Genomic DNA, 26,627 nt, shown 5'->3' with positions numbered 1-26,627 from the left:
AGCTTATCCTGATCCCTAATCAAGCCGTTAAACACCACTCACCCTCGAGAGACTAATCCTTTTGTTCTGTCAATAAAGGTGCACCTGTTAATGGTGTCTTCAAAACATACACTATTTGAAATGAAGCCGTAAAATAAAAATTGTGAGACAGTCCTGACTCCTGAAACTGGGCCTTCCTAACCTCTTTCTTCTTTTTTTGTGTTTTAACTGTCTTGCATGTGGCTTTGTGTGGCGCCGCGGCCTCATAAGAGCTGTCTTCACAGAGCCCTACCCAGACCCAGTTGTTAAAGGACTAATTGTGGAGATTGCCCCCTCAGATTTCTCTTCTCTCTTTCACCTCGTGCATTTGTTCTCCAGCTCTAAGCCTTGAATGGGACAGCGGTAAAGTAGATGTGAATGTTAAATTAGGCGAAATTAATTAAAGCAAATTACTTTGGAATATGTGGCAGTCAGGGGAAAGTGTCAGCTGATGACTAAATAGTGAGTGATCAGCTGCTCCTGCTTGCTGAAAGCCTCTTTGAAATTTTGATTTATCAGCTTTTTATTAGGGATGTATAACAATAGTTAGAAACCGTCCATTTCTTGTTTTAAAAAGTGAGAAATGTGATGCGAAATGATCCTGTTTGCTTTAGGTGTTTAAACATTTTAATAAATGGTCTGGTGTACAGTCATTTCTCCTACTTTCATTAACTGATTTATACAATCATGAGTGGTTTATTAACCATGTGAACCTGTTTGAAACCTCTTCGCTCCTCATTTATGTGCACTAAATTGAACAACAGACTTGTGCCGATTTTCCATTTGAAACACAGTGTATCAAAACTGTACATCATAATTGTTTATAATATATGTATATTCTTGCAGCTAACAAAATGATTACATTGCATTATATTTTCTGAGTTCATGCAGACACAATAGCAAATTTTCGTTCCAATCAGTGCTGAACAGGGAGCTGGTAAATTGGAGCAGCAAAACAATAATTCCACTGATTAGCCCCTTTCTGTGCGGCGTAAGTGAACTGTTTATACTGTGGAGTACCTCTGCAAGAGGAGAGGAACCAAAACAGCCTGATTAGGCAAAGAGTAATTGGATAAGTTCATTTCACCATGAGGACAACGCACAGGATGACAGCTTGCACAAAAGTCTACAGCTTCTGTTGACTCGCATGAGTAATAAGGCCACTGGCGCAGGATTTTTTGGTTGTCTGTCATTTTTGTTGTTGAGCTTTGATGTTTGGATGTGACTGATGAGTGATGCTAGATTGTAAAAGCCCTGTAGTTGAGTCTCATGGGGAATCAACGTGTCCCTCCTTGTTCCCGTAGAGGAACAAGATATGATATTCTGTGCAAGTGGAAGATGACTGGAGAGCTCCATGTCTGTTCAGTTTACAATTAAGTGTCCTTTACAGTTTAAAAACATTAAGAGCTGATGTCAGAGGCACTGGCTCTGATTATTGATCAAGACTACTAGTCTACTGTGGGGCTGTACTTTGAGCTAAATGCTAACGTCCTCATGCTAACATGCTGATGTTTACCATAGTCTTGTGTAGCCAGAGAAAGGTCTGGCTGAACCTATCGTAATTATGGACTAAGAGGTTGTTTGTATCTCTTTAAATCAATCACAATCGCCTTGGGTAGTGCTAACCCCATGATGCCTTGAGAGTGCGAAATAGTGTTGGGAGGGAACACCATTTTGATGGAGAGGTGAACACTGACCTTAAAATGGCTAAATCCTCACAAAAGAAAATGCCACATAAAACATCAGGAGATGTTTAAGTGTGTAGTTTGCTTGCTCTGGAGTTGTTGTTTGGCTATGCAAGCCTAGTTTCACATAGCGACAGGGATTTTGGAAACTCCCTGCGATAGCTGGCTAATGACAGGCTTTATGAGCCAGTGTTTACCCTGTTTACTATAGACTGTATCAAATAATGGATGTAGCTAGTGTGACATCACCCGTTGGTTTGTGGACTTCAAAGCCTTGACTTCGGCGTTTCAGCTGTTGCCATCTTGGTTTTTTAGAGCCAGAAGTGACTATATTTGGACGAGAGGATGGAGCTGTGGAGGAGTGAGGGGTGGATCTGACTGAGAAGTCGAGGACGCTAAGGGCACACGGCCTGTCACTTTAATAGGCTGTTAATTATGCACAATTTTAAGCCTTAATAAAATGTAAATGGGTGATTCATATAAAAATTCCCCCTCCTTGCAGTTGTCACGAATGTTGAAATTAGCTATACAGACCAAAACAGTTTTCTCTGCCAGGCTGTAAACATGTTTATTTCTGCTGTAAATTTTAACATGGTGGTCTATGGGGATTGACTCGCTTTTGGAGCCAGCCTCAAGTGGCCATTTGAGGAACTACAGATTTTGAAACTTCCGTGTAGGCTTCATCTTTCAGACTAAGATGTTTACCATCGTAGTTTAGCATGTTAACATGCTAGTGACAGGTCATCCTATGGGGAACAGGAATGTCTTCAAAATTTTGTGGCAATCTATCCAACAGCTGTTGAAGTACATCTGTCTGGACCAAAGTGGTGGACTGACATTGCCATGACTTGAGCCAGGCAGCTAAAAAACACTCAAAGGTAGTCTCAGGGGCTTCAACTGTAGACAACCAGGACATTAGTCTGGTTAGTGGAGAGGCAGGGGATAACTTTACTGTCCAGACAATATATCTGATAATGAAACTCTGTCAAGATTTGCCTGAATCTCAGGCATGTTGTTGCCGATCATGACGACTGTGCACAGCATGAATCACTGATACTTCCTATATGTATCACTGTTAGAACTTGTTGAGAGACGATGTGACAGCCTCATGATGAATAGTGCTGATCACTTGGGTGACGCTATTATCTCGCAGGGCCTCACCTGTCAGCACACCTTCACTGCTCAGATGTCAACACATGAATATGGATTGTTGATAACGTTAAGTGACTCTACCATGAGCATTCCAAACACAGAGTCCCTCAGCACAGCAATACTTCAAGTCAAGTAATCATTCACCTGACATCCACTTCCGTGTTGAATGAGATGGCATTCCCATTATGCCTCAGTGTGAGACTTCACAAGTCACTGCTGACTGATTTAGAAAACATGTGTAGCCATAATCAAAATCCAGATATACTGTACTTATATAAATCTGGCAAGAAGGCGTACATTTTAGGCACTTTGCTTTAGTATTTACATTCCATGCTACTTTACACTTCTATTCCCCTACAATGTAGAGGTAAATATCTGACAAAACATAATGAACCCATAAAAAGTTACCAGTTCCTTTAAACTGGAGGAAGGTGAACTACAGCAAAGCTACGCGAGGGAGAAATTTAGTTTGGTTTACTAAAGCTATTAGCTAAAAATAGCCCAATAAAATAATACAAATCATTAAAATAAAAACATTTTAAAAGAGATATAAAATACAAAAAATCACATGCCAACAAAAAATGTCACTTATGTGAGTTTTTTTGCATAAAGTGCCCACTTGCTCACAGGTTATACATGAATTAAAAAAAACAAAAAACAAAACACTATTATGGGAAAGTGCAAGAATGTCAGCTTTGTTTTTGTGTATGATGTCCATCAGTCAGACACCTGTCTTCAGTAATTAGTGTCCAGGTGGGCGTGTTGCACCAAGCAGGATTAATCAGTTAGCCAGGTAACGTCTAAAATAGCATGCAGTGTCTCTGGACATTTGTCAATAACTAAAAATATTCAATACTTCTGATTAATTGATACCTGATATATTCAAGTTTAGTACAAATTCTGTGTAACCAATGCATCGCCTGGGTGCCTTCACAGCGGTCAGGGTAAGGGAAAAAAGTGGTGGGGGTGTTCAAAGGGGGGTAATAAAAATGTTTTTAAAAATTATTCATTTCCTTTTATGGCCTGAAATTGTTTGTAGTTTCAGTAGTAAACAAAACAAAAAATGGCTGAATGAATGCAGTTCAACGACTAGCAAGCTACTGAAAAATGTAGTTTATATATGTATAGTATAGTATAGTATAGTATGATATGGTATAGTATTATTTATTTATTCATAAATATATAATATTTCTGTATTTATTTATTTATACAATCTGACCTATTTTTATTTACATCTGTGATCATTTTCCAGTTATGTAATCATAGATAGCAATAATATGACAATAATATTTGCAAACCTTAACTCAAGAGTTTTCAGTGCAGAACTTTTACCTCTAAGGTGTATTTTTATATTGCAGTATTGCCACTTTTCCTTAAGTAAAGGCTCTGTGCACTCCCTTCACCAGTAAGGTGCTTTAACCCCCCATTTATTTGCAAATGTAGTGATAATACAAAACAAACCATGCGCTAACTGTACAGGTTGTAAATTAAAGAGCATATTTCAGTCCACTACAGTGGCCACTGATAATGTTAAAGGCTGTCACTCTAATGTGACAGATGTACGCCCATGCACCCCTCCCTTCCTCCCTCCCTCCCTCCCGCCCTCACCCCTGAGCTCTGCTGGAGAATCAGAAGGAGTCCTGAGAGCTGCTGCTGCTAAATGGCCTGCTTCAGAGCCTCATTACCTAATCACCAGCACAGCCAAGACTGCTAAGGCGCAAATGATTAGGGGAAGACTGTCGTCTATGAATGTTGACATTTTTCTCTTAAATCGTGCTCACTTCTCTTCATTTCTGGTATGTTTTAGCTGAATGGCTAATAGTTTTAAGACAGAGGGGTGAGAAATGCGTGACCAGACACTCCACACTTCATGTAGATTGACACACAAGCCTGTTTTGTTGCACTTAAAGTCAATTTTAGTGGAACTTACTTTGACACTGTAAGCTGGTTTCATACAGTTCTGACACTTGCACACTGAAAGAAAATTAAATATGTTCCTGAGTATTTTATTGTATTTGTTATGACTTTCCTGAGACTCCCACTGTGCTTTTTCATGTGCATGTTTATTTTTCCATATTCTCTGCTAAAAGCTAATGATTTTTTTGGGCCAGATCTAATCACCATTTCACATTCGATCTCAGGAAGTCAATGTCATTGATTCCGCAGCTCTGATCCTGTTGCTTGTACTGTCTATGTTGATGTAAGGCAGTGGTGTTGTCGTTGCTGCTGAAAAAAAATTCCATACTGATGCTCTCTCCCTTTCTCTGTGTTTGTGTCCTGTCGCTGCAGGTGCTTTTGAGGATGAGGATATCATCCATGTTGAGGGGACAGTGGACCCAGTGAGGGATATGGAGATCATCCACGAGGAGCTGAGGCTGAAGGATGAGGAGATGATCGGGCCTATTATTGACAAGCTGGAGAAGACGGCCATTAGAGGCGGTGACAAGAAACTCAAACCAGAATACGTGAGTCAATGTCCCAGCAGGCCCTTTGCTCCCCCTCACAGCAAGGCACAAATAATAACCCTCCCACACACATGGCCAAGGAGAAAAAAAAAGTATGTTTTTTTTAATCTCCCTCCAATAGGTCTCACCCCTCCCCCTGCCCCATTTTTCCCTTTCTGAGATTGAAAGTGATCAGGGGTCAGGGGTTTTCTGCTGTAGAAATCATTAATAGAGAGTTACTTATTCAGCTGCTGACCCTGGGTCACAGCACTGGGCTAATGAAAGTGTTTCCACACAGCTCTTTTCATCTAAAGTAATACTCAAATCATGGCACAGCTCTTGCTCATGCTTATACACCTACAGCAGCTGGGGAAATTGTATAAGGCCATACAGTGGGTGACACATATGCCAATACCTCGCTATGAATACCGTAAATGTTTAGAATATTCTTTGACAGAGGATCCCTCGGTTGTATGCAGAGAGGTGCAGGGCCATATGCAGAGTAAGATCAGAAAAAAAAAAATCCACATCCTGGTTGGCAGATCAAAATGTATGTGGATGCATTCAGATGGTTATATTGTTAAGGTAACGAGGCCGAGCAGACAACATTAGCAATGATTTGGTTGTAAATGTCTCACGATGCCCTTCCATCATCGGAGCAGGATAGGATGGGCTAGCACACGAGGGGATCTGGCCTTTCACTTGGAGCGGCATGCCCAATTTCAGGCCCCGACACACCGAGGCTCTGACCACTCATTACACTAACGAGAGGGGCTTTTTCACCTGCTGCAGAGGCCCCGTGTTTGGTTGGTTCCCCTCAGACGAACCCCCCCCCCGTACAGCCAACAGCACTTCCCCACACCCCTGTAGCCCCACAGACAGGAGCCATTCAGGCTAGGCAGGTGGCCGCTTACGCACATAATTGCTAACAATTTTAGGCAATGAATAAAAATGATACATTACTTGTCAAAGGTTGTGCACACGTCGGCAAGTGAAATCTATAGAAGACCTCTTTAGATGGCAAAGAATGGTGGTTATCAAAGGCTGCAGCAAGCTTTTAGATGGGAGGGATTGTGTGATTGTCTCACAGGCTGCGCCTGGCGTTTGACACGCTCAGCTGTGCACAGACACATATACATGTTTATGTAAGCATCTATATGCAGAGCATGTGCATCACGACTACGTCTTAAAAATGCGCAGCTTAAAAGAAACAATAGTGCTTGTACTTTCTCCTGGAGAGTCACAGGATGCTATGAAATCAAAGGGACATTCTGTGTAGATGGTGATTACTTCCTTAGATTTCCCTCTAAGTAATTTGCAAGACCTTTGAAATAACATCTAATTTCCATTGTTGCACTCACTTTCCTATAAGCTCTACAGGTCCTTATGTAGCCTGAAATTTCATGAGCAAAAACTGCTTTTATCCTGCCTCAAGTGGAGTTACACAATTATTTTACCATTGAGATATTTGCTTATTGTCACATTAGTGTTCCTGGTATGATTCAAGATGACTCACTTACAGAGCTGGTTAAGTGGACACAATAGTTTGCATTAAATGTATCCTAAAAATCCTCAATCTGATTTTTTTTAGCATGTGTTCTCACATTTTTATATTGTCTGTCACTGGAAATAAAATAAAACTACGAAAAAAAGGAAAATAATAATAATAAAATAATGTGAAATTTTGGAGTAATTACGATATATCCACACAAATCTCTATGTTGCAAAGCATAAAAATTAAAGTAGTTACTTTAAGATTAATGTAGGCAGTGTGGGAAATTCCCTGTACATTGTTCCTACTACAGACACTATACCTTATCATATCACTCAGAGAACTGCTGTGCATGCGCTCCTAAAAGAATAATGTTGAATTTTTGTGGTATATAACACAACACGAGGAGTTTCGAGGGCATCTTTCTCCTTTTTTAATGTACTTCTGCTGAAACAGGACGTTGGAGAAAGAAAAAACACATAAGGTGATTATTAATATCCTAAAGTAAAAAGGATACTAGTTAGCGAGAGGAATGTTGTTTTATCTGATAGGTAGGGGAGGCAAAATTAATGGAAAACAAAAAAACCTGTGAAGGTTTTGTTGGTGTGCGTTTTTATATGCTTACTGCTGCAGCTCACAGTTGAAGATATGCTGTTTAAGAAAATAGGATTTTGTAAGAGAAAAAAAAAAACAAATCAGAAATTTGGAATTTATTGTAAAATAGTATATTATGGTTAAAATTTGCTGTCTGGGTGAAATGGTCACTGAATATTTCATTGTCAGTTCCAGCTAAATTTATGTGCATGCAGCAGCAGCCCAGGGCTCATATGTATGCATTGTTATAAAGATTTAAATCCATTTTGTCGGTGCTGTGTTTACAAGAACAATGTTTCATTGCTTTTGTCCGTGTGAATCCTCAAAATCCCTATCCTTACAAAACAATAATAAGAAGCCGGCCCACCAGCGGCGCTTCATGGTGGCAGGCATATGTGTTTGACCCCTGTGGGACCTATATGCCTTTTATTAACACCTGCCTGTTAGAGGAGCGCTGCACGGCGGCTGCGAGCTGATGAGGGAAACCTGGAGCGGGTTCAGCCTGTGTCACTGGCCGTTTGCTGTTTCCATTTCACAGATGATTAATCTCTCTGTGAAGACTTGGGACGGCGCGGGCGGAGTGTATGCAGCTCTTCCTGCGCTCTCTCCCGCTGGCTGCACTCTGGCTGCCTGACTAAAAGGCCTTTAGAATTCCTGTGGAGAGAGATGTGCAGAGAGTGAATGCAGCTGGCTGGGGGTCAGTGTGTGGAGCTTTTTCTGCCATTGTGTAATTGAGGCTCTGGCAGGATTTTTTCCTCAGTTCTTTCAAAAGGGAGTATGATTGTGAAGTGCTGCAAGGGTTTGGGGAGGGAAAAGGAGGTAGGGGGAGTGTTGCAGGGGGTGGGGGAGTTTTTATATGAAGGGGGAGGTCAAGTTGACAGGAACAAAAAGAATGTGTTCCGCTAATTTCTGTGGGGCTGGATCAACAATAATAGGCTCAATTTCTTTATTACAAATTTTATAACTACCTCCCTCCCATTTTCCCACCCTTTTCCGCTTCCAGATCCTGTCAAGACCCAGTCTTGCCTGTGGTCTCAACCCACAAGTACCTCAGTAATGAATGTGGCATACATAGCTGGAAATGCTCAATATTTTCTCCAGAAGAAACAGTGAATAATTAGTTCTGTACCTCACTAGTGCTTATTCAGTATGACTACATTCTGCAAAGTGCCTGAGGAAGGACCAATAATTTACACCTAACTAACCAAGTTCCAATTAGTTCCCCGCTCTTTCCAATTTAGTCTCCTCTCTCTATCCTTTTCATTAAACAGTCCCGATGGAATATTGATGTTCAAAACTGTGACTCTAAGCGAGACACCCCAGAAGGCATTTTGTCATGATTTAAAGGAGGGAAGGGGGTCTTGTGCATGCCATCCCTGTCAAAGCCAGGCCACTCCTGCTTGAATGCGAGCACAGCCATTGTTCATTTTGGCATCAGGATGCCATGCATTTAGGAAATAATTACCCCATACCCTGCTGGGTTTATATTCTTTTTCATCTCCTTTAATGGCTTCTTGTTCATTCTCTTTTAACCCCAAACAGGACGTTATGTGCAAAATCAAGAGCTGGGTAATGGATGAAAAGAAACACATCCGCTACTATCAGGATTGGAACGACAAGGAGGTAAGCCTTTGATGTTACAGTCAGATTTATTAATGCCATTTATCTCGCTAATCTTTTCATCTGACCTAAAAGTACAACTGCTGTTTCCTCCTTTCTTTTTTTCTGTCTTTTGTGCAAATCACAAGTTAATATTATGCACAGCCTTTTGTTGGTTTTATTTTGACATTACTTTTGTACAAGCTAATGACATCTGGCCGTGCTGATCTTAATTTAGAGGCTTTATAGTCGCTCCCCACAGTGCCTATACACCAGACTCTAATTTAATTTGGCTTCACTTATCTCTGCCTGTGCCGCACTCAAAGGCTACTTTGGAAAGTTTGGATTCTCACTGCTCGCTCTGTCTGTCTTCGCCACAGATCGAAGTATTGAACAAATACTTGTTTTTGACATCCAAACCAATGATTTACCTCGTTAACCTCTCTGAGAAAGACTACATCAGGAGAAAGAACAAATGGTAAGTGCTTGGAATAAAGGCGGGAGACGACTCATTGCACTCATTAATCATCACCAAAGAGCTTTCCTTCTACTTATGTACGGAGTTACATTGATTTCTACTAACTTTGATTGAATCTGCATTTCAGCTGGGAAAAAAAAGTGTGTGTGCATGCATCTGCTGGGATGTGAGGAGTATGTGTGTGCGACTTAGCCTGGCTGATCAACTGACTGTGGTCTCCTGCTGACAGAAACGGTCATATCTTTGTGAGAGGATCTGCCTGGAGGTGGCACTAAGTAAGCTCTAACACAACATCCAGCTCTGCAGACCTCAGCCAGCCTCCAGACTCTGCACTTCATTAAGCACATACTCGCATATGGTCCCCATTTTCCATCAAAATTTGTCATATCATATGGAAGGCTTTAAATGACAAAAAAAACAAACGTGTACATTCAAAGCCAAACAAGTAATTAAAATCATCTGGAGAGAGCCAATAAATCATAAGGATTACACTCTTTGAATATCATACTATCTGAAAATGTTTTGCTCCAAATATTTGGTTTTGTCTTCACATGTTGTTGCTCAAGTAGTTTTACAAGCATCACTTTACAGCCATGAAATTCCCACAGATTACAAACGACATCTGAGGCTTTCTTCGTACACAGTGACTGCATTTACAAGCACACTAATATTCCACAGTTATTCCAAATAAGACAACATTCTGAATTCGATACGGGTCATATAAACAGCTTATTCCATTTGGATTATACGATTAGGCCTTTTTTCAAATGGAGCATTTTTCAATTAAGACATGTGAGGTATGCTTCTATTATTCAGGTTTTAGGTGCATTATTTGGACATGTATACGACACATTGTGTGCAGCTCTGTGCATTGTCATGGATGCATTGTACTGAACCAATTTGCCAAGTTTGCAAGGCTGGGATTGAGATGCATGCCCAAAAGAAAAGCGTGCAAGAGGGTAGTTATACGCACATCACGTAAGTGCAAAGCCGGCACAAAAACATGAATGAAAAAGAGGTAGAGCCTGCATACTTACTCCATGCCACAAACTTTAATAAGCAAACAACGATTCAATCCCAGAGGGATCTTCGTCAGGTCTGAATGACCTGTCCAAAAGAAAAGCCCACATTTCTGGGCAGAAGGAGAAACACACCTGCTTTTAAACATTATAAAAGACTTGGATATCAACAGGTTTTTGAGTATGTGTAAAGTCTGCAACCAAAAACCTTTGAAAAATATATATTTTGGTGCAAAGAAGTCAAATTGCACAAGTGGCTCCAGCCATTCAAACTACATGTCAGGGCAGATTAACCAGAGTATGTATGGCTAGATATAAAGGGAAATACAAGTGGAATATTTATTTTATTTTTGCCATGTAAGCAGCTTAGTGAAAGCATGCTCTTTTTTGGAATAAGTGCAAAAATGAAGTCACCAATTTCAAGAAAAAATGCATCTGCTTTAAATGCTTATATGCAGAGATTTGAACTTTTTATGTTGCAGGTGCAGCATTATTTATAATTTGAATTGACCTTTAATGTGCTAAATAAACTTTGCTGTGTTTCCAGCTCCATTCTGTCAAAACACTTTTTATAGTAATGTTGTCATGTGGCCACAGTGAGAGCAGATCTCGAGGGCTGGTGTTAGACATCCATTATATCTGAAAGGGCTACTTTTCCACACTACAGCCGTTATGTCAATAACACCAACTTGTGGATTGTTATCGCACTTTTCCAATTGCCCTCTAGGCTTGTGGTGTCAGTCCTTACAAAATTTGTTTTTGCTTGGCAGCGTTGTATTACAAGGGGAAGTTGTTTACCTATGACTGTTTGTTAAAATGTTCCTGACACGAAAGTATGAGTGTGTGACGGAGGGAGGGGGAAGAGAACTCATAAATCAAATGATTCATGGCATGTGGAACATCCGTCATCGGTAGGAAGAGTTTTTTTTTTCTTGTTGCGTGTGTGCGCGTATTTTTACTGTGTGAAACGCAATAAATCTTAAAGTGTTTTAAAGAGCCAAACAGTAGTGCTCAGGTGTCCTGAGGGCGCCACGATGAACAATGCCGACATCAAAGTGTTGATGTTTGACAAGTGATGAGTCACTTCCCTTGTCCAGAGAGGAGCTCACACCTGTATGGAGATGATTACAGGTAGATCTAGCTGGCCCTAATTGTACAATAAATGCTGCTCTCAGCCCTAATGGCAGCTAGTCTGCTGCAGAGACGCCAGACTGCCATTTGGCTGTCGCCATGCTCCCGTGTTTTTCCACCAGCACAGTTGAGATGATGATACGGTTAAGGACTATTCAAAGCAAACAGCAAGACAAATTGCAATCTCAGCTTTAATGTGTGGGGAAAAAGAGGGCGAATCCTAGAATGAGGCAAATAAGCCAATCTCATCTATGTCTCTCAGGACATCCACTCAGGCCATTTCACAGGTTGAGTTTTTTCTCGTACTGTTTTATATTCTAGGTGTTTTGTGGCGTACATGCTGCCACTCAGACTTTAGGTTAATGTCATTAATTTGAGCAGCATGCGCCACCGAACATTATTTTATGAGTTTAATGTATGTAAGTTAATTGATTTCATTATTACAGACACTCAGTTTTAAGTTGTAGAGACAGACAGTTGATTATTGCTGCAGCTTTTGTCTCACATGGGAGATTACAGCCATTTTATCAAACTTTTTGAGCCTCCAAAAACAGTCCATTGTTAACTGAGATCATCCTGTTTGGAGTATGGGAACCACATACCAAGCTGCCCTTGTTTAGACAAGAATACACAGTATTAGCTTTAGCAAGCCATCATTAATGGAGGGATCAGACGAGGAGCAAGGCCTCCTTTCATCCCCAGGTTCTCTGCTGGAGACAGTACATCATTTACTGTTGAGAGGAGCACATGGCTCCAATCCTATACAGTGTATGTGTATGTGTATGAGAATGCGTACATGTGCATGTTTGAAGTCTGTTTCAGAGGCGACTCCATGCTCATTTGGATGCTGGCGTAATTGCGGTGTGGAGATCAAAGGATTGCTGGCCGAGTGATGTTCCAGAGGAGACTTTACCACACAGCCCTCTCCTCTGTGCAGAGGGGGCCGCCTGCTGCTCACCGCTCCCCTCTCCCCTCTAACCATGCACTGCCCCCTGCACATCCCCGCTCGTAAAAAATGATTAAGGCCGCATTTGTCATGTGTTTATGACTGAGAGGCATTGCGTGATAGGGAATGGCATCTACAAGAGTCTATCAAGAGGCTTTCTCCTCTTTGCTCGGCGTCAGTGAGCTGCCTGGAAGACTTTTTCTCTGTGCCACATACCGTAGTTTGTGTGTTAGAGAGGGTCATTAGAGCACTGTTGATGATGTGGTGGCTGCAGCCTGCCCAGTGTTAGTGTGTTTTCACTTGTCAGTGAAGTTATTGTTTATTTTACAAGCTTGTGGCCTCGCCATCTTTATCAGTCTTTATTTTCTTTTAATAGGTTTGATATCTATTTATTCAGTCCTCCTCGGAGAACTAAGAGCAGTCACATTTTGTAATGGCAAAAAAGCACAGCTGAGAATACTCCAGATATGCTGTGATGTTTTTCTACCTTGTCATTTCTTTTTCTATTTTTTTCCCCCGTCTTCTTCTTTTGGACAATGTGCATTAAAGTAAATTGGTACCTCTTAAGTAGATGAGTTGACCTTTAAGGAAACCAGCAAGCGTGACCTGTCTGTGAGTGCCTCTGCCATGTGGGTTCTCCTGGTGAGTGTAAGAACTGCAGGGTACCATTGCTTGGAGCTTTTATTAACTGTGTATGTATGAGTGTGTGTCTGGTTGTCTGTATGCAAATGTGTGTGTGTGTGTGTGTGTGTGTGTGTGTGTGTGTGTGTGTGTGTGTATACATATGAGCACGTGTACTCCCCTCTTTAGTCTGCGTAAACGTTCCTCGAGCCTTGTTATTCAAACGTATTGAAAACTTTGTCTCTTTGAATGTTATTTGCTTCGAAATGTGTGTTACATTAGGTACGTCTGTCTTTATGTTCATAAAACCACATCTAAAATAGTTACATGCCGCAGCTGCTCTTCCAGTCATCCTTTTTAATCATCTTTATTTTCCTGCCACAGAGGCATAAATTGATCTTTTATAATTAATTCCCCACATATTTGTCTGGCATGGTGTAATTCAGAAAATCGTATGCCATGCATGTTCTTCTCATCAGCCATTTCTGTTGACTGTGATGCTGAAAAAACAGCTTGTGTCTGGACAACAATCAGTGTGTCTCAGCACTTCAGGAGACTTGTGATTAACAAGTCCTTGTCCGGTTTGATCTCAGCGAAAGGCCTCGTTTCATGTTAAGGTGTTGTTAAGCAAGACGCTGACTCAACCCCTGTTTATTTTACTCATTATGAGTGAGAGGATACGGTTAGAGATGCTCTGTTTTTATTATTATGAACAAATCTCATGAGAAGACCCAAACCAACAACGAATTGATCCTGTTACAAAGGTTTGCGCGTGTACCCAAAGCCTGATTTTATCCCTCTGTGCCATAGAGCTCCATTGTTGTCCAAAATCTATAAAAAAAAAAAACACATCAGTGAGACACACTGTTTCATGAAGTGACATGTTCCTTTATTACAACAAATATGGGCACTATAGTTTTTTAAGTCAATCACACATACGCTGTCCTGCTGCCAGCAGAAAATAGTCCCTAACAAATGCACTGTTTTCTTCTGCTTTAGTGATGTTTGCTAAAAACTATGATGCCCAGCTGTTTCAGGAAACCACTTACCCACTTAAACTCTATGTTTTGTCCTGTTTTCATAGGGATTTTCTGACAATAATAAAACAGCCTAATCCTAAATCTCTGTCTCACTGTTGGAGGCAATGCACCGATCTTTGGTGCTACGTTAAAAGAAATCCACCTACAGTTAAAAAATAGGGTGTCTGCAGGTCCTTAAAAAGTCTTAAATGCCTTAAATTCAGTCTTATAAAGCCTTAAAGGGCATTATGAATAAATTAAAACAAACATATTATCTATATTCAAAATTTAATTTATTCTTGTCAGAATGAGCCAAGCTCTTCTGGGTGAAAATCCACATTTCTGATGTCACAAATCTTTAAATCTACCACTGAGCCTTATAATGTATTTTTCTTTATATTTGCACTTACCTGCTGACAAAATGTAAATTAACCTAACTCTCTCTAATAACCATATTCCTACATAAAACCTACCTCTGCCACATATATACTACTAACCTCTGTACTTACTTGCAATGCTTGAATGAGAAAACAAAATTTGTCCAAAATCAGTTTAATATTTGGTTAAAAAATATACTTGGAAAAGTTCTTAAAAAGCCTTAAATTTAAGTGTCTGCTGCCTGTGGACACCTTGAAGAGGGAGGAGAAAATGTCTTTGCCGAGTCTGATACTCTAGTTGGCCTGCAGGAGGAGCTTTGACAATTAAAGTAAAGGAAGCCCTGACAGGAGTTGCAGCATGTCAGTTGTCTCGAGAGCTCACACCTATCTCCCCCGAGCTGTCTCCGAACAGATCATATGGTAAACAGATCCTTCGTCTGCTCAGCTTTAATATTGACTTGTGTTCTGTTATATGCATTTTTTGTTTTTTGAAGAAGCCCAGTAATAAGTTAAACATGCATTTTTGTGTGTGTGTGAAGATTTTGACAAACAGCCAGCCGTTTCTGAGTACCCGTCAAGATTCAGAGACAGAAGAAAAACTGAGATGGGGACTATTATGATTCACTGAAAGCCACTCCATGAAAGCAGTCACTGCAGCCCACTTCAGCTACTCCAAACCATAATTCCCATAAACACAACTGAAACTTTATTGAGTGCAAAACCACTGGCTCCATCCAAGTTTTTAGGAACTACTATCTGGGGAGTTAGAGTTCCGTTTTCAAAGCCTTGAGGGAGATATACGATCGCTTGCTCCTTTTTTATTTTGTGCACAGTCGTCCACTCTCTCCTCGTGCACTGTGGAATCCTGAGAAACACTTTCCCATGGTAACATGTGTACCCTACTGCCCACAGTCGGTCCTAATGGATGCCTTTAGCTAGCTTTCAATGAGAGAAAACAACAGGAGAGGCTGTATAGTAAAACCGAAACAGATGGTGCTAATAAAGTCCTCTTGGTCCAGTTAGAGTGGTTATTGACTGTCCCCAGTCCAGGTAATGAAAGGACAGTGTTGACATGTCACATGTCACCCCGTTTTCTTTGTTGTGTCCTGGTGGTGAAGACACAGCGCTGCTGTTGCTGTAACTAATGAGACAGACCCTAAACTTGAGACTAAAAGAAACATTGTCTGTTCTTGTTTGTTCTTTAATGACCCCGCAGGAAATATCTCCATATTCCTATACAGATTATCACTTCTCCCTCATTTTTGGCCCAAGCTTAAGAACGTTAATGCTGGGTGAGTTTCCTGCAGTCCATAATGTATGTAGACACCTCTAGCAGCACACAACATGCTCGCTTCCTTCTTAAGGCGCCCTGGGAATTGTTCCCCTGCAAAGCCTGTAGTTTGGCATTGCAGACATAAAAAGAAATGTGCGCGAGTTTCAAGTCTGTCTAATGATACATTTTGATAGCTTTGGCTTTGTTGAGCTGTGCTTTTTATTATCTTTGCGATAAGGTTAAGCCCGAGCACACATGCCACAGTGAGTTGCCCGCGGCCCCGGCAGCTCTAATGAGACAAATGAATTTAGTGTAGCCACATACAGCTCCTGAACGCTTATTATCAGGATTATTGTTGAACTGTTATGAATGGGAGGTAAAAGAAAAAAAAAAGATGCGGGATTGGAAGGGGGCATGATTGGCTGATGTTACATATGTCCTTGATTACCTTCCTTCTGCTTTTATTCTAATAAGTGGCATTCTTTGTACTCCCTAGGACAGCTAGACAGTCTGACACACGATGAGAATAAATATTGCATGTGGTAGACATTAAGCTGTCATCCTGGAAAAAAAGAAGAGATGGAGAAATCCGTGTGGTGTTCTTCGGCGCTACACTTTGCCTGCTCTTGTCACAATTGTCACATCTTGATGACTCCCCCCACTCTACCCCAGCCCCCTTATTTTCTCTCGCCCAGTCAACTGCTATGAATGACAGCATGGATACCCCATATAGAGAATTATTTTGGGTGATGTAGAATGTACTCCTCTGGGTTACTGTTTGAATTTCAGATGTTTGCCTTTTTGCCGCCCCCCTCCCCCCTCTCACAAATACCCTTAAACAAGGCCGCAGCTTTGATAATGTGCTCTCGACAACCATCGTAAAGACGAAACTGGGGGGGAGATGTTTTTTTAGGGTTTCATCTATCATGTGCAAACATTTTAAGTCACAAGATTTGTCTTTAAAAAATTTAATGGGTGTAGTTATCAAAGAAAAAGTTGTTCAAAAAAAAAAAGCTTGTTACCAGCACACCCTCGAGGTTTGTTTGAGATATGATGTGAGATGATGCTCTTAATTAAAGCTGCTCCCATTGTGCCTGCGCTGGGTTCTGTTTCCTCCAGCCTGTGATTGCTTTGAAGGCTGAAAGAAGTTCACAATATTGGAGATAGTGGGTGCATGCGTGTGTGTGTATGTGTCAGATCTCCTTCCTTCTCCGAGACTGATGTGTAATGCCTTTCCATCCGGCCATGGCCACAGGGAGCAGAGAGCGTCTGCACTCTTGTTGCTCAGGAGCTCACCACTGGGAGGATGAAAAGCTTCCCACAGAGCCCCCGACTTCCCAGCCTCAAAAGCCACCATGAGCTCATACCTCTCATATCTGTCTCCCTTCACAGAGGAAGCAAAGAGGAGGGGGTTAGAGTGCGCTGTGTGCCGCAGCATCCCAACCCTCTAGGATTCTCGTCCCTGCAACCGGGGACTGACAAAACAGAGGGGACCCTGGGTTTATTACTTGATGAGTCTGTGCCTGGCATGCAAGCCAGCAGCTGCCAAGATTTGTGAAACCGCTCAGTAACACATACGGCTGGTTGGGGCGGCCCCAGCGTCCTTTGCCTCTGTGGAGCTGAGGTGCCATTGCTGTAACTGGGAACACCTGGCCAGTGTTCCTAAATTATTTAAGCGCACCTGCCCAGACGCCTGTTGTCACTCCCCTCCACCACTCACCAGTTTGGGTGTGTCAGTGATGAAGCTGTGGTGGATGCAGGTAGTGGATTACTCTTCGGGTCTGACAGCATTCAATTGCATCTGAAAGGAGCACTCAAACTGGAGGTGATGGCCCACCTTTTACAGGCTTAACTGGCTAAGCACTCCTAATAAGGCCAACCTGTATGAATGTGTGTCAGACGCAGGCCCAGGTCATTGTCTCAGGTAGCTGCCCCTGTACTTTAGAAACTCCCATTGTTATCCCCTCCTGAGCCATTTAAGCAGATCAAAGCCCTGACAAAGCCCAGGGAAGCCCCAGGCATGCGGAAACACAGGAATTATCCCCCCCTCAGGATTCCCACACAAAAAGACAAATAGACTGGCCCCAGAGGGTGGCCCCCTGTGGGACATCTCCATTCAGAGCCAGCCTGTTGTGGAAGCTCCAATTGTTGTTTTTCCTCATTTCACAATATATTGTGTTTTAAATTGGATGTATTGTAAATACAACAGGCGTCAAATTTAAAGCTTAGAACAAATAACATATTTTTCTAGCTGTAAGACAAACAGATGTTGATTCACACTGCCTTGTTTTTATCAGCTAACATAGATACATGCATATCATGTTTTATATTTGTAAAAGTTTCATTAGAGAACTATTTTCCCCCTCGAATCGAGAGCAGTGGAGAAAAGCACAAACATGGCTTGTTCCTTAGCTTTGTTTGAGCCTTCAAGCTGGTGAATGATTAGCAGAAATAATGTCCCTGTCACCCTTAATCACATTAAAACGTGGTTAACATTTAATTTTTCCCACTTGATATGCAAAAATTTCCACTTGATTTGCAGCAAAGGCCATTGGAATTCCATTATAAAAAGAATAAAAATTTCAGGCATCATTTGTTCAGAGAGGGATATCGAGACCAGAAAGTGCTGAATCTTCCTATTAGCCGAGCAGTGAGAGATGGCACTCAGTGCTGGGACATAATGGGAGACTGACAAGACACACACACACACACACACACACACACATACGCAGTCTCACTCACTGGATATGTTTTCCTTTTTTTGTGGCGCTTAGACTTGTTAAACCCTTTTAAATGTTTTACATGAACAAATATTTTATCTATTATTTCTGTTATGGAAGTTCACATATCCACATTTCCAGTTTTCTCCTCAAAGATGTGGATGTAGAAAAGAAATAAACCCTGCATTTAAACAAAACAAAATAAGGAGGGAAGAAGGTAATGATGCTACGCCACTGAGCAGACTTTATCGTAAACAGTCCTTGATGTATAGAAAACATGATTCTTGTCAACACCTTGATTTTCTTTGAAATACAGATTTACATGAAGACCTTTACGATTTCATGAATGACTGAAAGATAAAAGGAAACCGCAGCACGTTCTGCATAAACATTTCCCCAATTTACACATCCACATAAAATTTCACATAAATAATTGGAAAGGACATAAATACAAATTGCAAAGTGGCATGGGTGGACAGCGGTGAAGTTGACAGAATCGGTTTTGGGAGCCATGCTGACGGAGCATCAAAGCTCTTAATTGACAGTGCTTTGTTTCTGGAGTTGAGGGAAGGGGGTGTTTCCGTGTTCCTGTGGCAAGGTGTTTGTCTGGTCCCGTGTCACTCAGTGCAAGGACCCAGAGACCCCCGTGCTCATTTGCAGCTCACGTTCTCCGTCTCGGCTTCACATTATTAAAATCATCCCTCAGCCTTCTACCAAGAGCCTCTTTGTTACTTGGCTGGCTTGGCTCAGCTCTGTCAAGTCTTCACCAATTACAGTCTCAGGTACAATGGTCTATTCAAAGGATCACAGCCCTTGACTGGTGTGGAGAGAGTGATTTGTGAATCATTATTCAGCCGCCTGTAGAGTACGCAATACCTGAGGAATGCAAATAACGTGCCACCAAATAGACAGCTGTGCTGCTAAAAGTGACAAACTACAGCTGTTATTATCTCAGATTGGATTTTTTCCCCTCTTGGAGCGCCCGCCATCTCCTCTGTTTTCAGCTTCTTTTTTGGGGGCTTTGACTAAATGTGTTTTATTTTTCTGTCCTTTATTGGTGAGACATTGGCAACTACCTTATTGCGGTGGCAGTCAAACGTCAGCTCCACATCGAACAGAAAAGGGAAATATTAGGTTACGGCTCCTAATAGATGTGCATCCGAACAGACAGACAAAGTAGCATATGAGGCATTTCAAATTTACCCTGTAGTGTTATTCTGGCTTGTTGAGAAAAACATCCAATCAAAGCAAAACTGTGCTCTCCCTGCGCCCATTCCCCTGTCATATATTGTATATTGATAATCATTAGGTAGGAGCAGTGATATGGTGCTGTAGGTGATAAAGCGGTGACATTGTTATTGGAATAGATGTGGTATTGAGGTGGCCGGGTCCCTCCCAGTCTTTGATTCTTATGGGCTTTAAACAGGAAACTAGGATTACAGATAATGACAGGGACCCCTTAGAATCAATCCAGTCTAGGAGCGCTGTCAGGGCCGCCGTGTGAAAATGGATTTGTGTGATGCTGTTCTTTGAGACCTGTCCAATCCCAGCCTGAGAGCTTGTGGGGCTAATCTCATAATTGCCCTAACCCCCTTGTATTGTTCTGACTGAGAGTTACCATTAAGTGCGAGGATATCTTTGTCCTGCAATGTCAGGTGTCCTGCTGGACTGGAAGACAAAAAGAGAAAAAACTTAGCTGGTAAAGAGAATGACAGAGACACTTGTGAGTAAGGAGACACTTAGTTGTTCTATTTCTTCCTGGCTTTTTTGGTCCGTGTTTAGTTGAGATGAATTAAATCTATTTGTCTGTTATCAAAGGTCAAATGTGAAGGATTTAACAGGATATATGAGCAGAAATAGTAGATAATATTCATATATATGTTTTCAATCATTTATAATAACCAAAAAATAAGAATCCTTGTATTTTAGAATGGACCATTTAAACCTACATACAGAGTGGTCCTCTTCCACGGAGTCCGCCATGTTGTTTCTACAGCAGCCCAGCAGAAACAAACCAAATACTGGCTCTAGATAGGACCATTTGCGTAGTTGTTGTACACGGTTGGCACACAAGTTTCAGTTGGTTGCAGTCTGCAACTTCACCCCTAGATGCCACTAAATCCTACAGATTAGACCTTTAAGGCCCACACACACCAAAATGACATCAAAGACCTAGCAGCGACGAGGGCCGACTGTTGTGTCGCCTCACATTGTCTGTGTTTCGGTCAGAAAGTTGCACTTGAACACACTGCAAAGATTACAGCCACAAGCCAACCAGCATGTACATTTTGCACCTGCCTGAGAGGGAAAATACTCCACACCAGCAGGCAGCCGAAGTCTGTTCTCGTCATTTAAAAAAAGGGAAGTAGGAGAACCGACAGGACAGATTCAAGAGGCTAATTAGCCATTTAGCACGTTAACAACACAACCTGTTGTTGAAAGAACAAAGGATATTTACCGTGCACTAGCAAACTATAACACAAATGATTACGAACCTTTCCTGCGAGATAGCTCAATGGCAAATAAAAAAATCCTGCTTCATATCACAAGTTTGTTTTAATCTCATGCCCTCCTGATTTTTTTCTTTGTTTACTTTCCTCACTTGCATGTCTCTTCTTGTACATTGCGCTGAACGGCCAATCAGAGGAATTTAATTCATTGATGGACCCCATCGTTTCCAATGCCAATTTAACATGTTGGTTCGGCTAATAAATAGGGAACAAGGGCTGACTAGTGCCACCAGTGTGGGGCTCACTGTAAAAACAAAGGTGACGAGGTAACTAAAGGTCGGCTGGGTGTGTTAGGGCCAATATAAAAAAAAACAAGCATGAGTACTTTCACTTAAGTATCACAGTAGTACATATTGTAATGTATTAGGCATAATTTGCTGATGATACTTCAGTACTTAAAATACAATTGAATTTTGAATGCAGGATTTTTACATGTAAAGTTGTGTTTTTACTGTGTGAAATTGCTACAGTTACTTTTTAAATCTTTGTGAATCTGTGCTCTTTCATATGAGCACTTGTCAAGTGAAAAAACTTTTACTGAAAGAGAGTCAAACTCCCTGAAAGAAATGCCACCTTTGGAGTGCAGTCTCCTGCAAACACTCGTATGTTCAGCTGCTCTCATGAATATGCATACACCAGTGGATAACAAATACTTCCATGTTAATCAAGTCCTCCGCCTGGCTGCTGATTTTTACCAGGTTGGTGAAAATCAAGGAGTGGGTGGACAGTCATGACCCTGGAGCCTTGGTCATCCCCTTCAGCGGCGGCCTGGAGAGCCTGCTACAGGACAAGAGCGAAGAGGAGAGGCAGCAGCACTGCACAGAGCACAAGACGCAGAGGTTAATTAGCATTCAGTCTCCCCACACTTTATTATCAGCTGTGTCCTCCATGCACTCCTTTAATTGCATGTGCTGATAGAATAATAAATGGCAGAGTAATTACCATTATAAAGCAAAGGATCCCTCTTCTTACTGAACAACTCAGTCAAAGGGTTTTCCTCTAAATTAAGTTTTTAACTGTCATCTGTCATCTGTAGGTATAATTATAACTTGGGCATTTTGGGTTTATTGTTCTCGTGTGAAAACCTCTATGGAGAGAAAAATTGTGACAGCAGATGTTTTTTTTTCCCTCTCGGTGCAGAACGAGGCATCGGGTTGAATTCTTAAAAATGCTAAATGAGTCTACGAGCTTTCTAATTAATCAAAGAAACCATTGGAGAGTTGAATGTCTTGTGTGAAACGAAGTGACCCATCTTATTCACTTAATGAGTTTATATTGGAATGAATGGGGCCTTGCCACCGAAGTGAACTTTGTCTTGGCATCAGTGGCAATAAATAATACTTAAACAGTTCAGACCCCTCGATTTAAACTGAAATTTCTCTCCACCAGTGCCCTGAGCAAGATCATCAAGGCAGGCTACGCAGCCCTGCAACTGGAGTACTTCTTCACTGCTGGACCAGACGAGGTCCGTGCATGGACCATTCGGGTAAGAGCCAGCTGCCTGCTGTGCACAGACATATGAGTGTGAGGGTGTGTACCAGACGCACACACACACATACACACAAACGAATTCACACAGTGTCCCACGTTCCACCCTGCTGGCACCCTCACTGATATCACACACTTTCAACTTTGTCATGGTTGTGCTTTAGCTAGTCATTACAGGCCAAGGATAACTTCAATTACTGGTGAGCTGCTGAACAGTGAAAGTGGGGGCTACATTGATTGAGGAGGGCAACAATTGATTTTGCCCATTACGTCCATGAGAATGTTTCCATCCTGTGCAGATCTGCCTGCCCTCCTCCTGCCGCTGGAGATAAGGAGCCTGTGCATTGTGCCTGCCTAATCTGTGTGACGGAGGTTGTCTGTGCCAAAATTGATGTCGCTTTTCATTCGACTGTTTGTGGGCCTTGCAGGGGGCTCCTCCTCCCTGTGTGTCTCAGTTTACTGAGCCTGGCCCGCCAAGAGCTTTGTGCAACGGGATCGCAGGATTTACATCAATACAGATGTTGGCTTTGCGTGCTGGTATTGTGTAGAAAAATCTTTTTTTTCCTGAGCAAATAGAAGAATTGAGTGCGGATATAACAAGCCATTTGACTGGTCAGGAGCTACGTATTATAAATTCATGTAGGTGGTTTTAAAAACACAGCAAAGTAACTTCTGAGAAAACTTTCTGAAGACTAAAGATTTGGGTTGTATCCTGTCAAACTTAATCATATCCATTCTTCCATCCCATCAGATATTTCAAGGGATTGCAATTTTAAATCAGACCTTTTACAATGCAGAATGCTTTCAGTCCCATAAACATAATTTGGACAACCACTTTCAAAAAAGCATTTCAATTTTCTACAATGACATCTATTCAAAGAACCTGTCGCCAAGCAGATCATTAAGGCTTTGTTCCCTCAATGTGAGCTACTCCAGTTTTCACATTCTAATGGCAAATAAAATCCCCAGGTTGTGTCTGTCCACTATCTTTGTTGAATAGGCTGCTGCGAATAATGACAGAAAAATTTGATTATTGCAGAGTTTAAAATGCTCTTAAATTGACATTACTTATTAACAGCACTCACAGCACATACATGAGTTGTGGTATCACAGATCTTTAACAGGACACAGTATTTTTTTGAGATGTTTAAAAACAGCATATAGATCTTTTTAAGGTCTCATTCTGTTTTCATGTTGTTCTCTGCAAAAGGTAAACTTTTTAGAAGAAGCATCCAGGTGTGAAATATCTACAGGTGTATGAATCATAGTGTTCTAGTCCATGTGACAAAATGAGAATGTGCATATGATTTATATTTAATACCAAATAATTAACACTCAATAATAAATGTCCACTAAACAAGTTTTAAACGTATAAAATAGGTAAAAGATACACCTATAATTATCTAAAAATGTTAAGCACATCTACAAACATGATGTTCTTTTCATGGCCTTTCTCTACTCTAGTTTAGCTTGTGATTATTCACTATGATAAATAGCATTAGGAGTGACAGTGTGTCCAGGAAATGATCTTGTCCGCAGCCAAAAACTGTTAACAATTCACCTCTAAAACAAACATGCCAGATAATTTCATTTCATTTTCCTGAAGCCCAATATATATTGATGGATAAAGGAGCTCCACCTCTGAGGTGAACGCAGCAGGTCGACACGAGCTGCAGAACCTTGAGTCTCAACACCATCTATAGTTTCATTGATTTACCACAAAAAAAAGAAGCACAAGTCAAAATGTTTTTCCCATAAATCCCATTGACATGTTGTAAACTACAAAGACAGCTTAACCAGCAACCAGTCTTGTTTTGTTAGAAGGTGAAGATGTGAATTACAGATTCTCTATGTCGCCAGATGTGCCCTTAAATGATCCCTAACTGTTTGAAGTTTAGGGTCACAATATGCTCTGATGATACAAGAACTCATCACAGCATTTGGTGTTTTGGTTTTATGTTGCAAAATGTAAGAAAATACAAACCCAGTAACCCATACTGTGTTTTCTTTTTTTAAGGATTATTTCAGGGTGTTGCTTTTATTACTTTGTTCACAAGAAGAGAAACAGGAAGTTTAGAAAGCGACAGAGAGGCGGGGGATACATGCAACAAACCCCCCTGGTCAGATATGAACACAGGACATCGCTGTTATACAGTATGAGCCTCAGATCGCCTGCCAACAGGACGCCCCATGCTGCTACTTTAGACAAATATTCACATTTTGATCAGAAATGCAGATTTTATTTCAATGCAGCAAATGAACAACTACAATAATTGTTCGTATTCTTTTGCCACCAACTGGATCAGACGATTATTTTAGTGCTGGACTTCACGTGAATATAAAACCTGTATGTAAGGAACAGCCACCTTCAAATAGGCTCATTTGTATTGTTGTAAATGATGTGAAACATGTCAACACCAGTGGCGCCACAAGGGGTGGTCAGGGGGGGCCACAGCCATACTGACACAATCGCTGCTCCTCCACCTCCTGCAAAAATAATGAAAAATCATTGGAGGCCTCTGTGTGGTGTTTTTAAACTTGAGGCTTGTTCTCAGTGAATGTTTTGTCCCTAACAATCAATTCACTCCTTCAAATTAAAGCTGTATCTTTATCTTTTCAGGAAAAGGACAGTGAGCTTATTGGACAAACAATAAAGCGTTTCACGTGTACACACATATAACACATTAAAACAGGATTGTTGTGGAACTCATAACGTTAACTGTACTGGTATTAGTCTACGCACATCATATTAGTAACATTAACTGTAAAATAAGAAATAAGACACCGAAGTATATCAGTATGCGATTTCGTAACATTTTTAACTAGCCTAGTGCTAGCACAGTGTTTTTGTTGTAAGATTATCCGACACATTCTCACTCCAACCTCGTCGCATATCAACGGATACAACGTGAAAGGTACCCTGGGTGCGTTGGTTATTGGCGTTCTGGGATGCGGAGTCAAGTTCTGCCTGTTACATGTATTGTCTTCGTTCTCGTTACGCTTCATTTTTTTACAGGAAATGTAACATTTACATAGAGTCTCTTTCAAAATAAATGCAACAACTTTTCCTCCAACAACTAACGGACATGGTTGGGTTTAGGCAACAAAAGCACATGATTAGGTTTAGGTAAAAAGAACAGGGTTTAGCTCTCGCTCCACCACCCTTCCCAACCCTCCTACTCAGACTTTTGCTGCCTTACCTTTCTTCTAGTCTCTGTTAGACTATAATGGCGCCCGGCCGCGTATCATGCCGACATTAAAGGACGGCTTTTTCCGTCCAAGTCTGACGCCACAAGTCAATGTCCAAGCACTGGATTTCAACGACTTCGGAGTGAGAACAGGTCAGAATATTGTGGCCAAAAGAGTTGACAATAATGGTATTATCACCATATCTTTAAAGAATTTTAGAAATGCTATCAGTCAAATTTGTCTTTAACTTCTTTGGTGTTTATCTCCTTTTGGGCAAATGAATTACACATATCATACAAGTGTAGAGAGGTGGAGACAATGTCTGTAATCATTATTGTACAAACCCTTGTCGGAGCTGGCTGACTCACGCTATGATTGGCCAGTCTGCGTTTGAGAGGAGGGACTTAGTGAAGGGTCAGTTACACTTCAGGGATGTTTATGGGGAGCCAGATGGTGTTGGGGGAGGGAGACAAAACAAGAACTTAAAGAAACGCAAATGATTTAAGAGATGCTGGATTATTTACATGATAGTGTCATCATTATGTGTATTATTAACATAAAATCAATATTTCATTTTTAAATACCATAGTTATTGTCAATACTGGTGTATTCTGACACCCCTAAACTAGTCTATAAACCTCAACAGCATAATAGAATTCCTGAAATTCATTTACAGTTTTTGGTTTTGATGTACCACCCCAAGATTTTCAGCAGCCCATCTGGCCATACTTATGAAAACATTCTGCCACTGGTCCGCACAAGTCTGTAAACAGGAACTGTGAGTAAATATTTTCATGATGGCCTCTCAGACTGTGTGCAGGCCAGAGGGAGAGGTGAGCTCACTTCCATTTTGTTTTGTTTTTTTAGACAGG

At 41.2% G+C, this 26,627-nt stretch overlaps 1 protein-coding gene across 1 annotated transcript in view; it reads left to right on the top strand.

Annotated features, from left to right (window-relative positions):
* Positions 1–26,627, top strand: part of LOC125899180 (obg-like ATPase 1) — a 54,983-nt gene that overhangs the window by 20,562 nt on the left and 7,794 nt on the right. The window contains exons 5-9 of the mRNA XM_049593254.1: positions 5,145–5,320; positions 8,928–9,008; positions 9,365–9,462; positions 21,777–21,917; positions 22,468–22,564. Coding sequence (XP_049449211.1) covers positions 5,145–5,320; positions 8,928–9,008; positions 9,365–9,462; positions 21,777–21,917; positions 22,468–22,564 — 593 coding nt within the window. The remainder of the gene's footprint in view (positions 1–5,144; positions 5,321–8,927; positions 9,009–9,364; positions 9,463–21,776; positions 21,918–22,467; positions 22,565–26,627) is intronic.

This window comes from Epinephelus fuscoguttatus, linkage group LG13, assembly GCF_011397635.1.
Source record: "Epinephelus fuscoguttatus linkage group LG13, E.fuscoguttatus.final_Chr_v1".
Lineage (NCBI taxonomy): Eukaryota > Metazoa > Chordata > Actinopteri > Perciformes > Serranidae > Epinephelus > Epinephelus fuscoguttatus.
The sequence above is the reverse complement of the archived record's forward strand: the minus strand, read 5'-3'. Positions and strand labels throughout refer to the sequence as shown.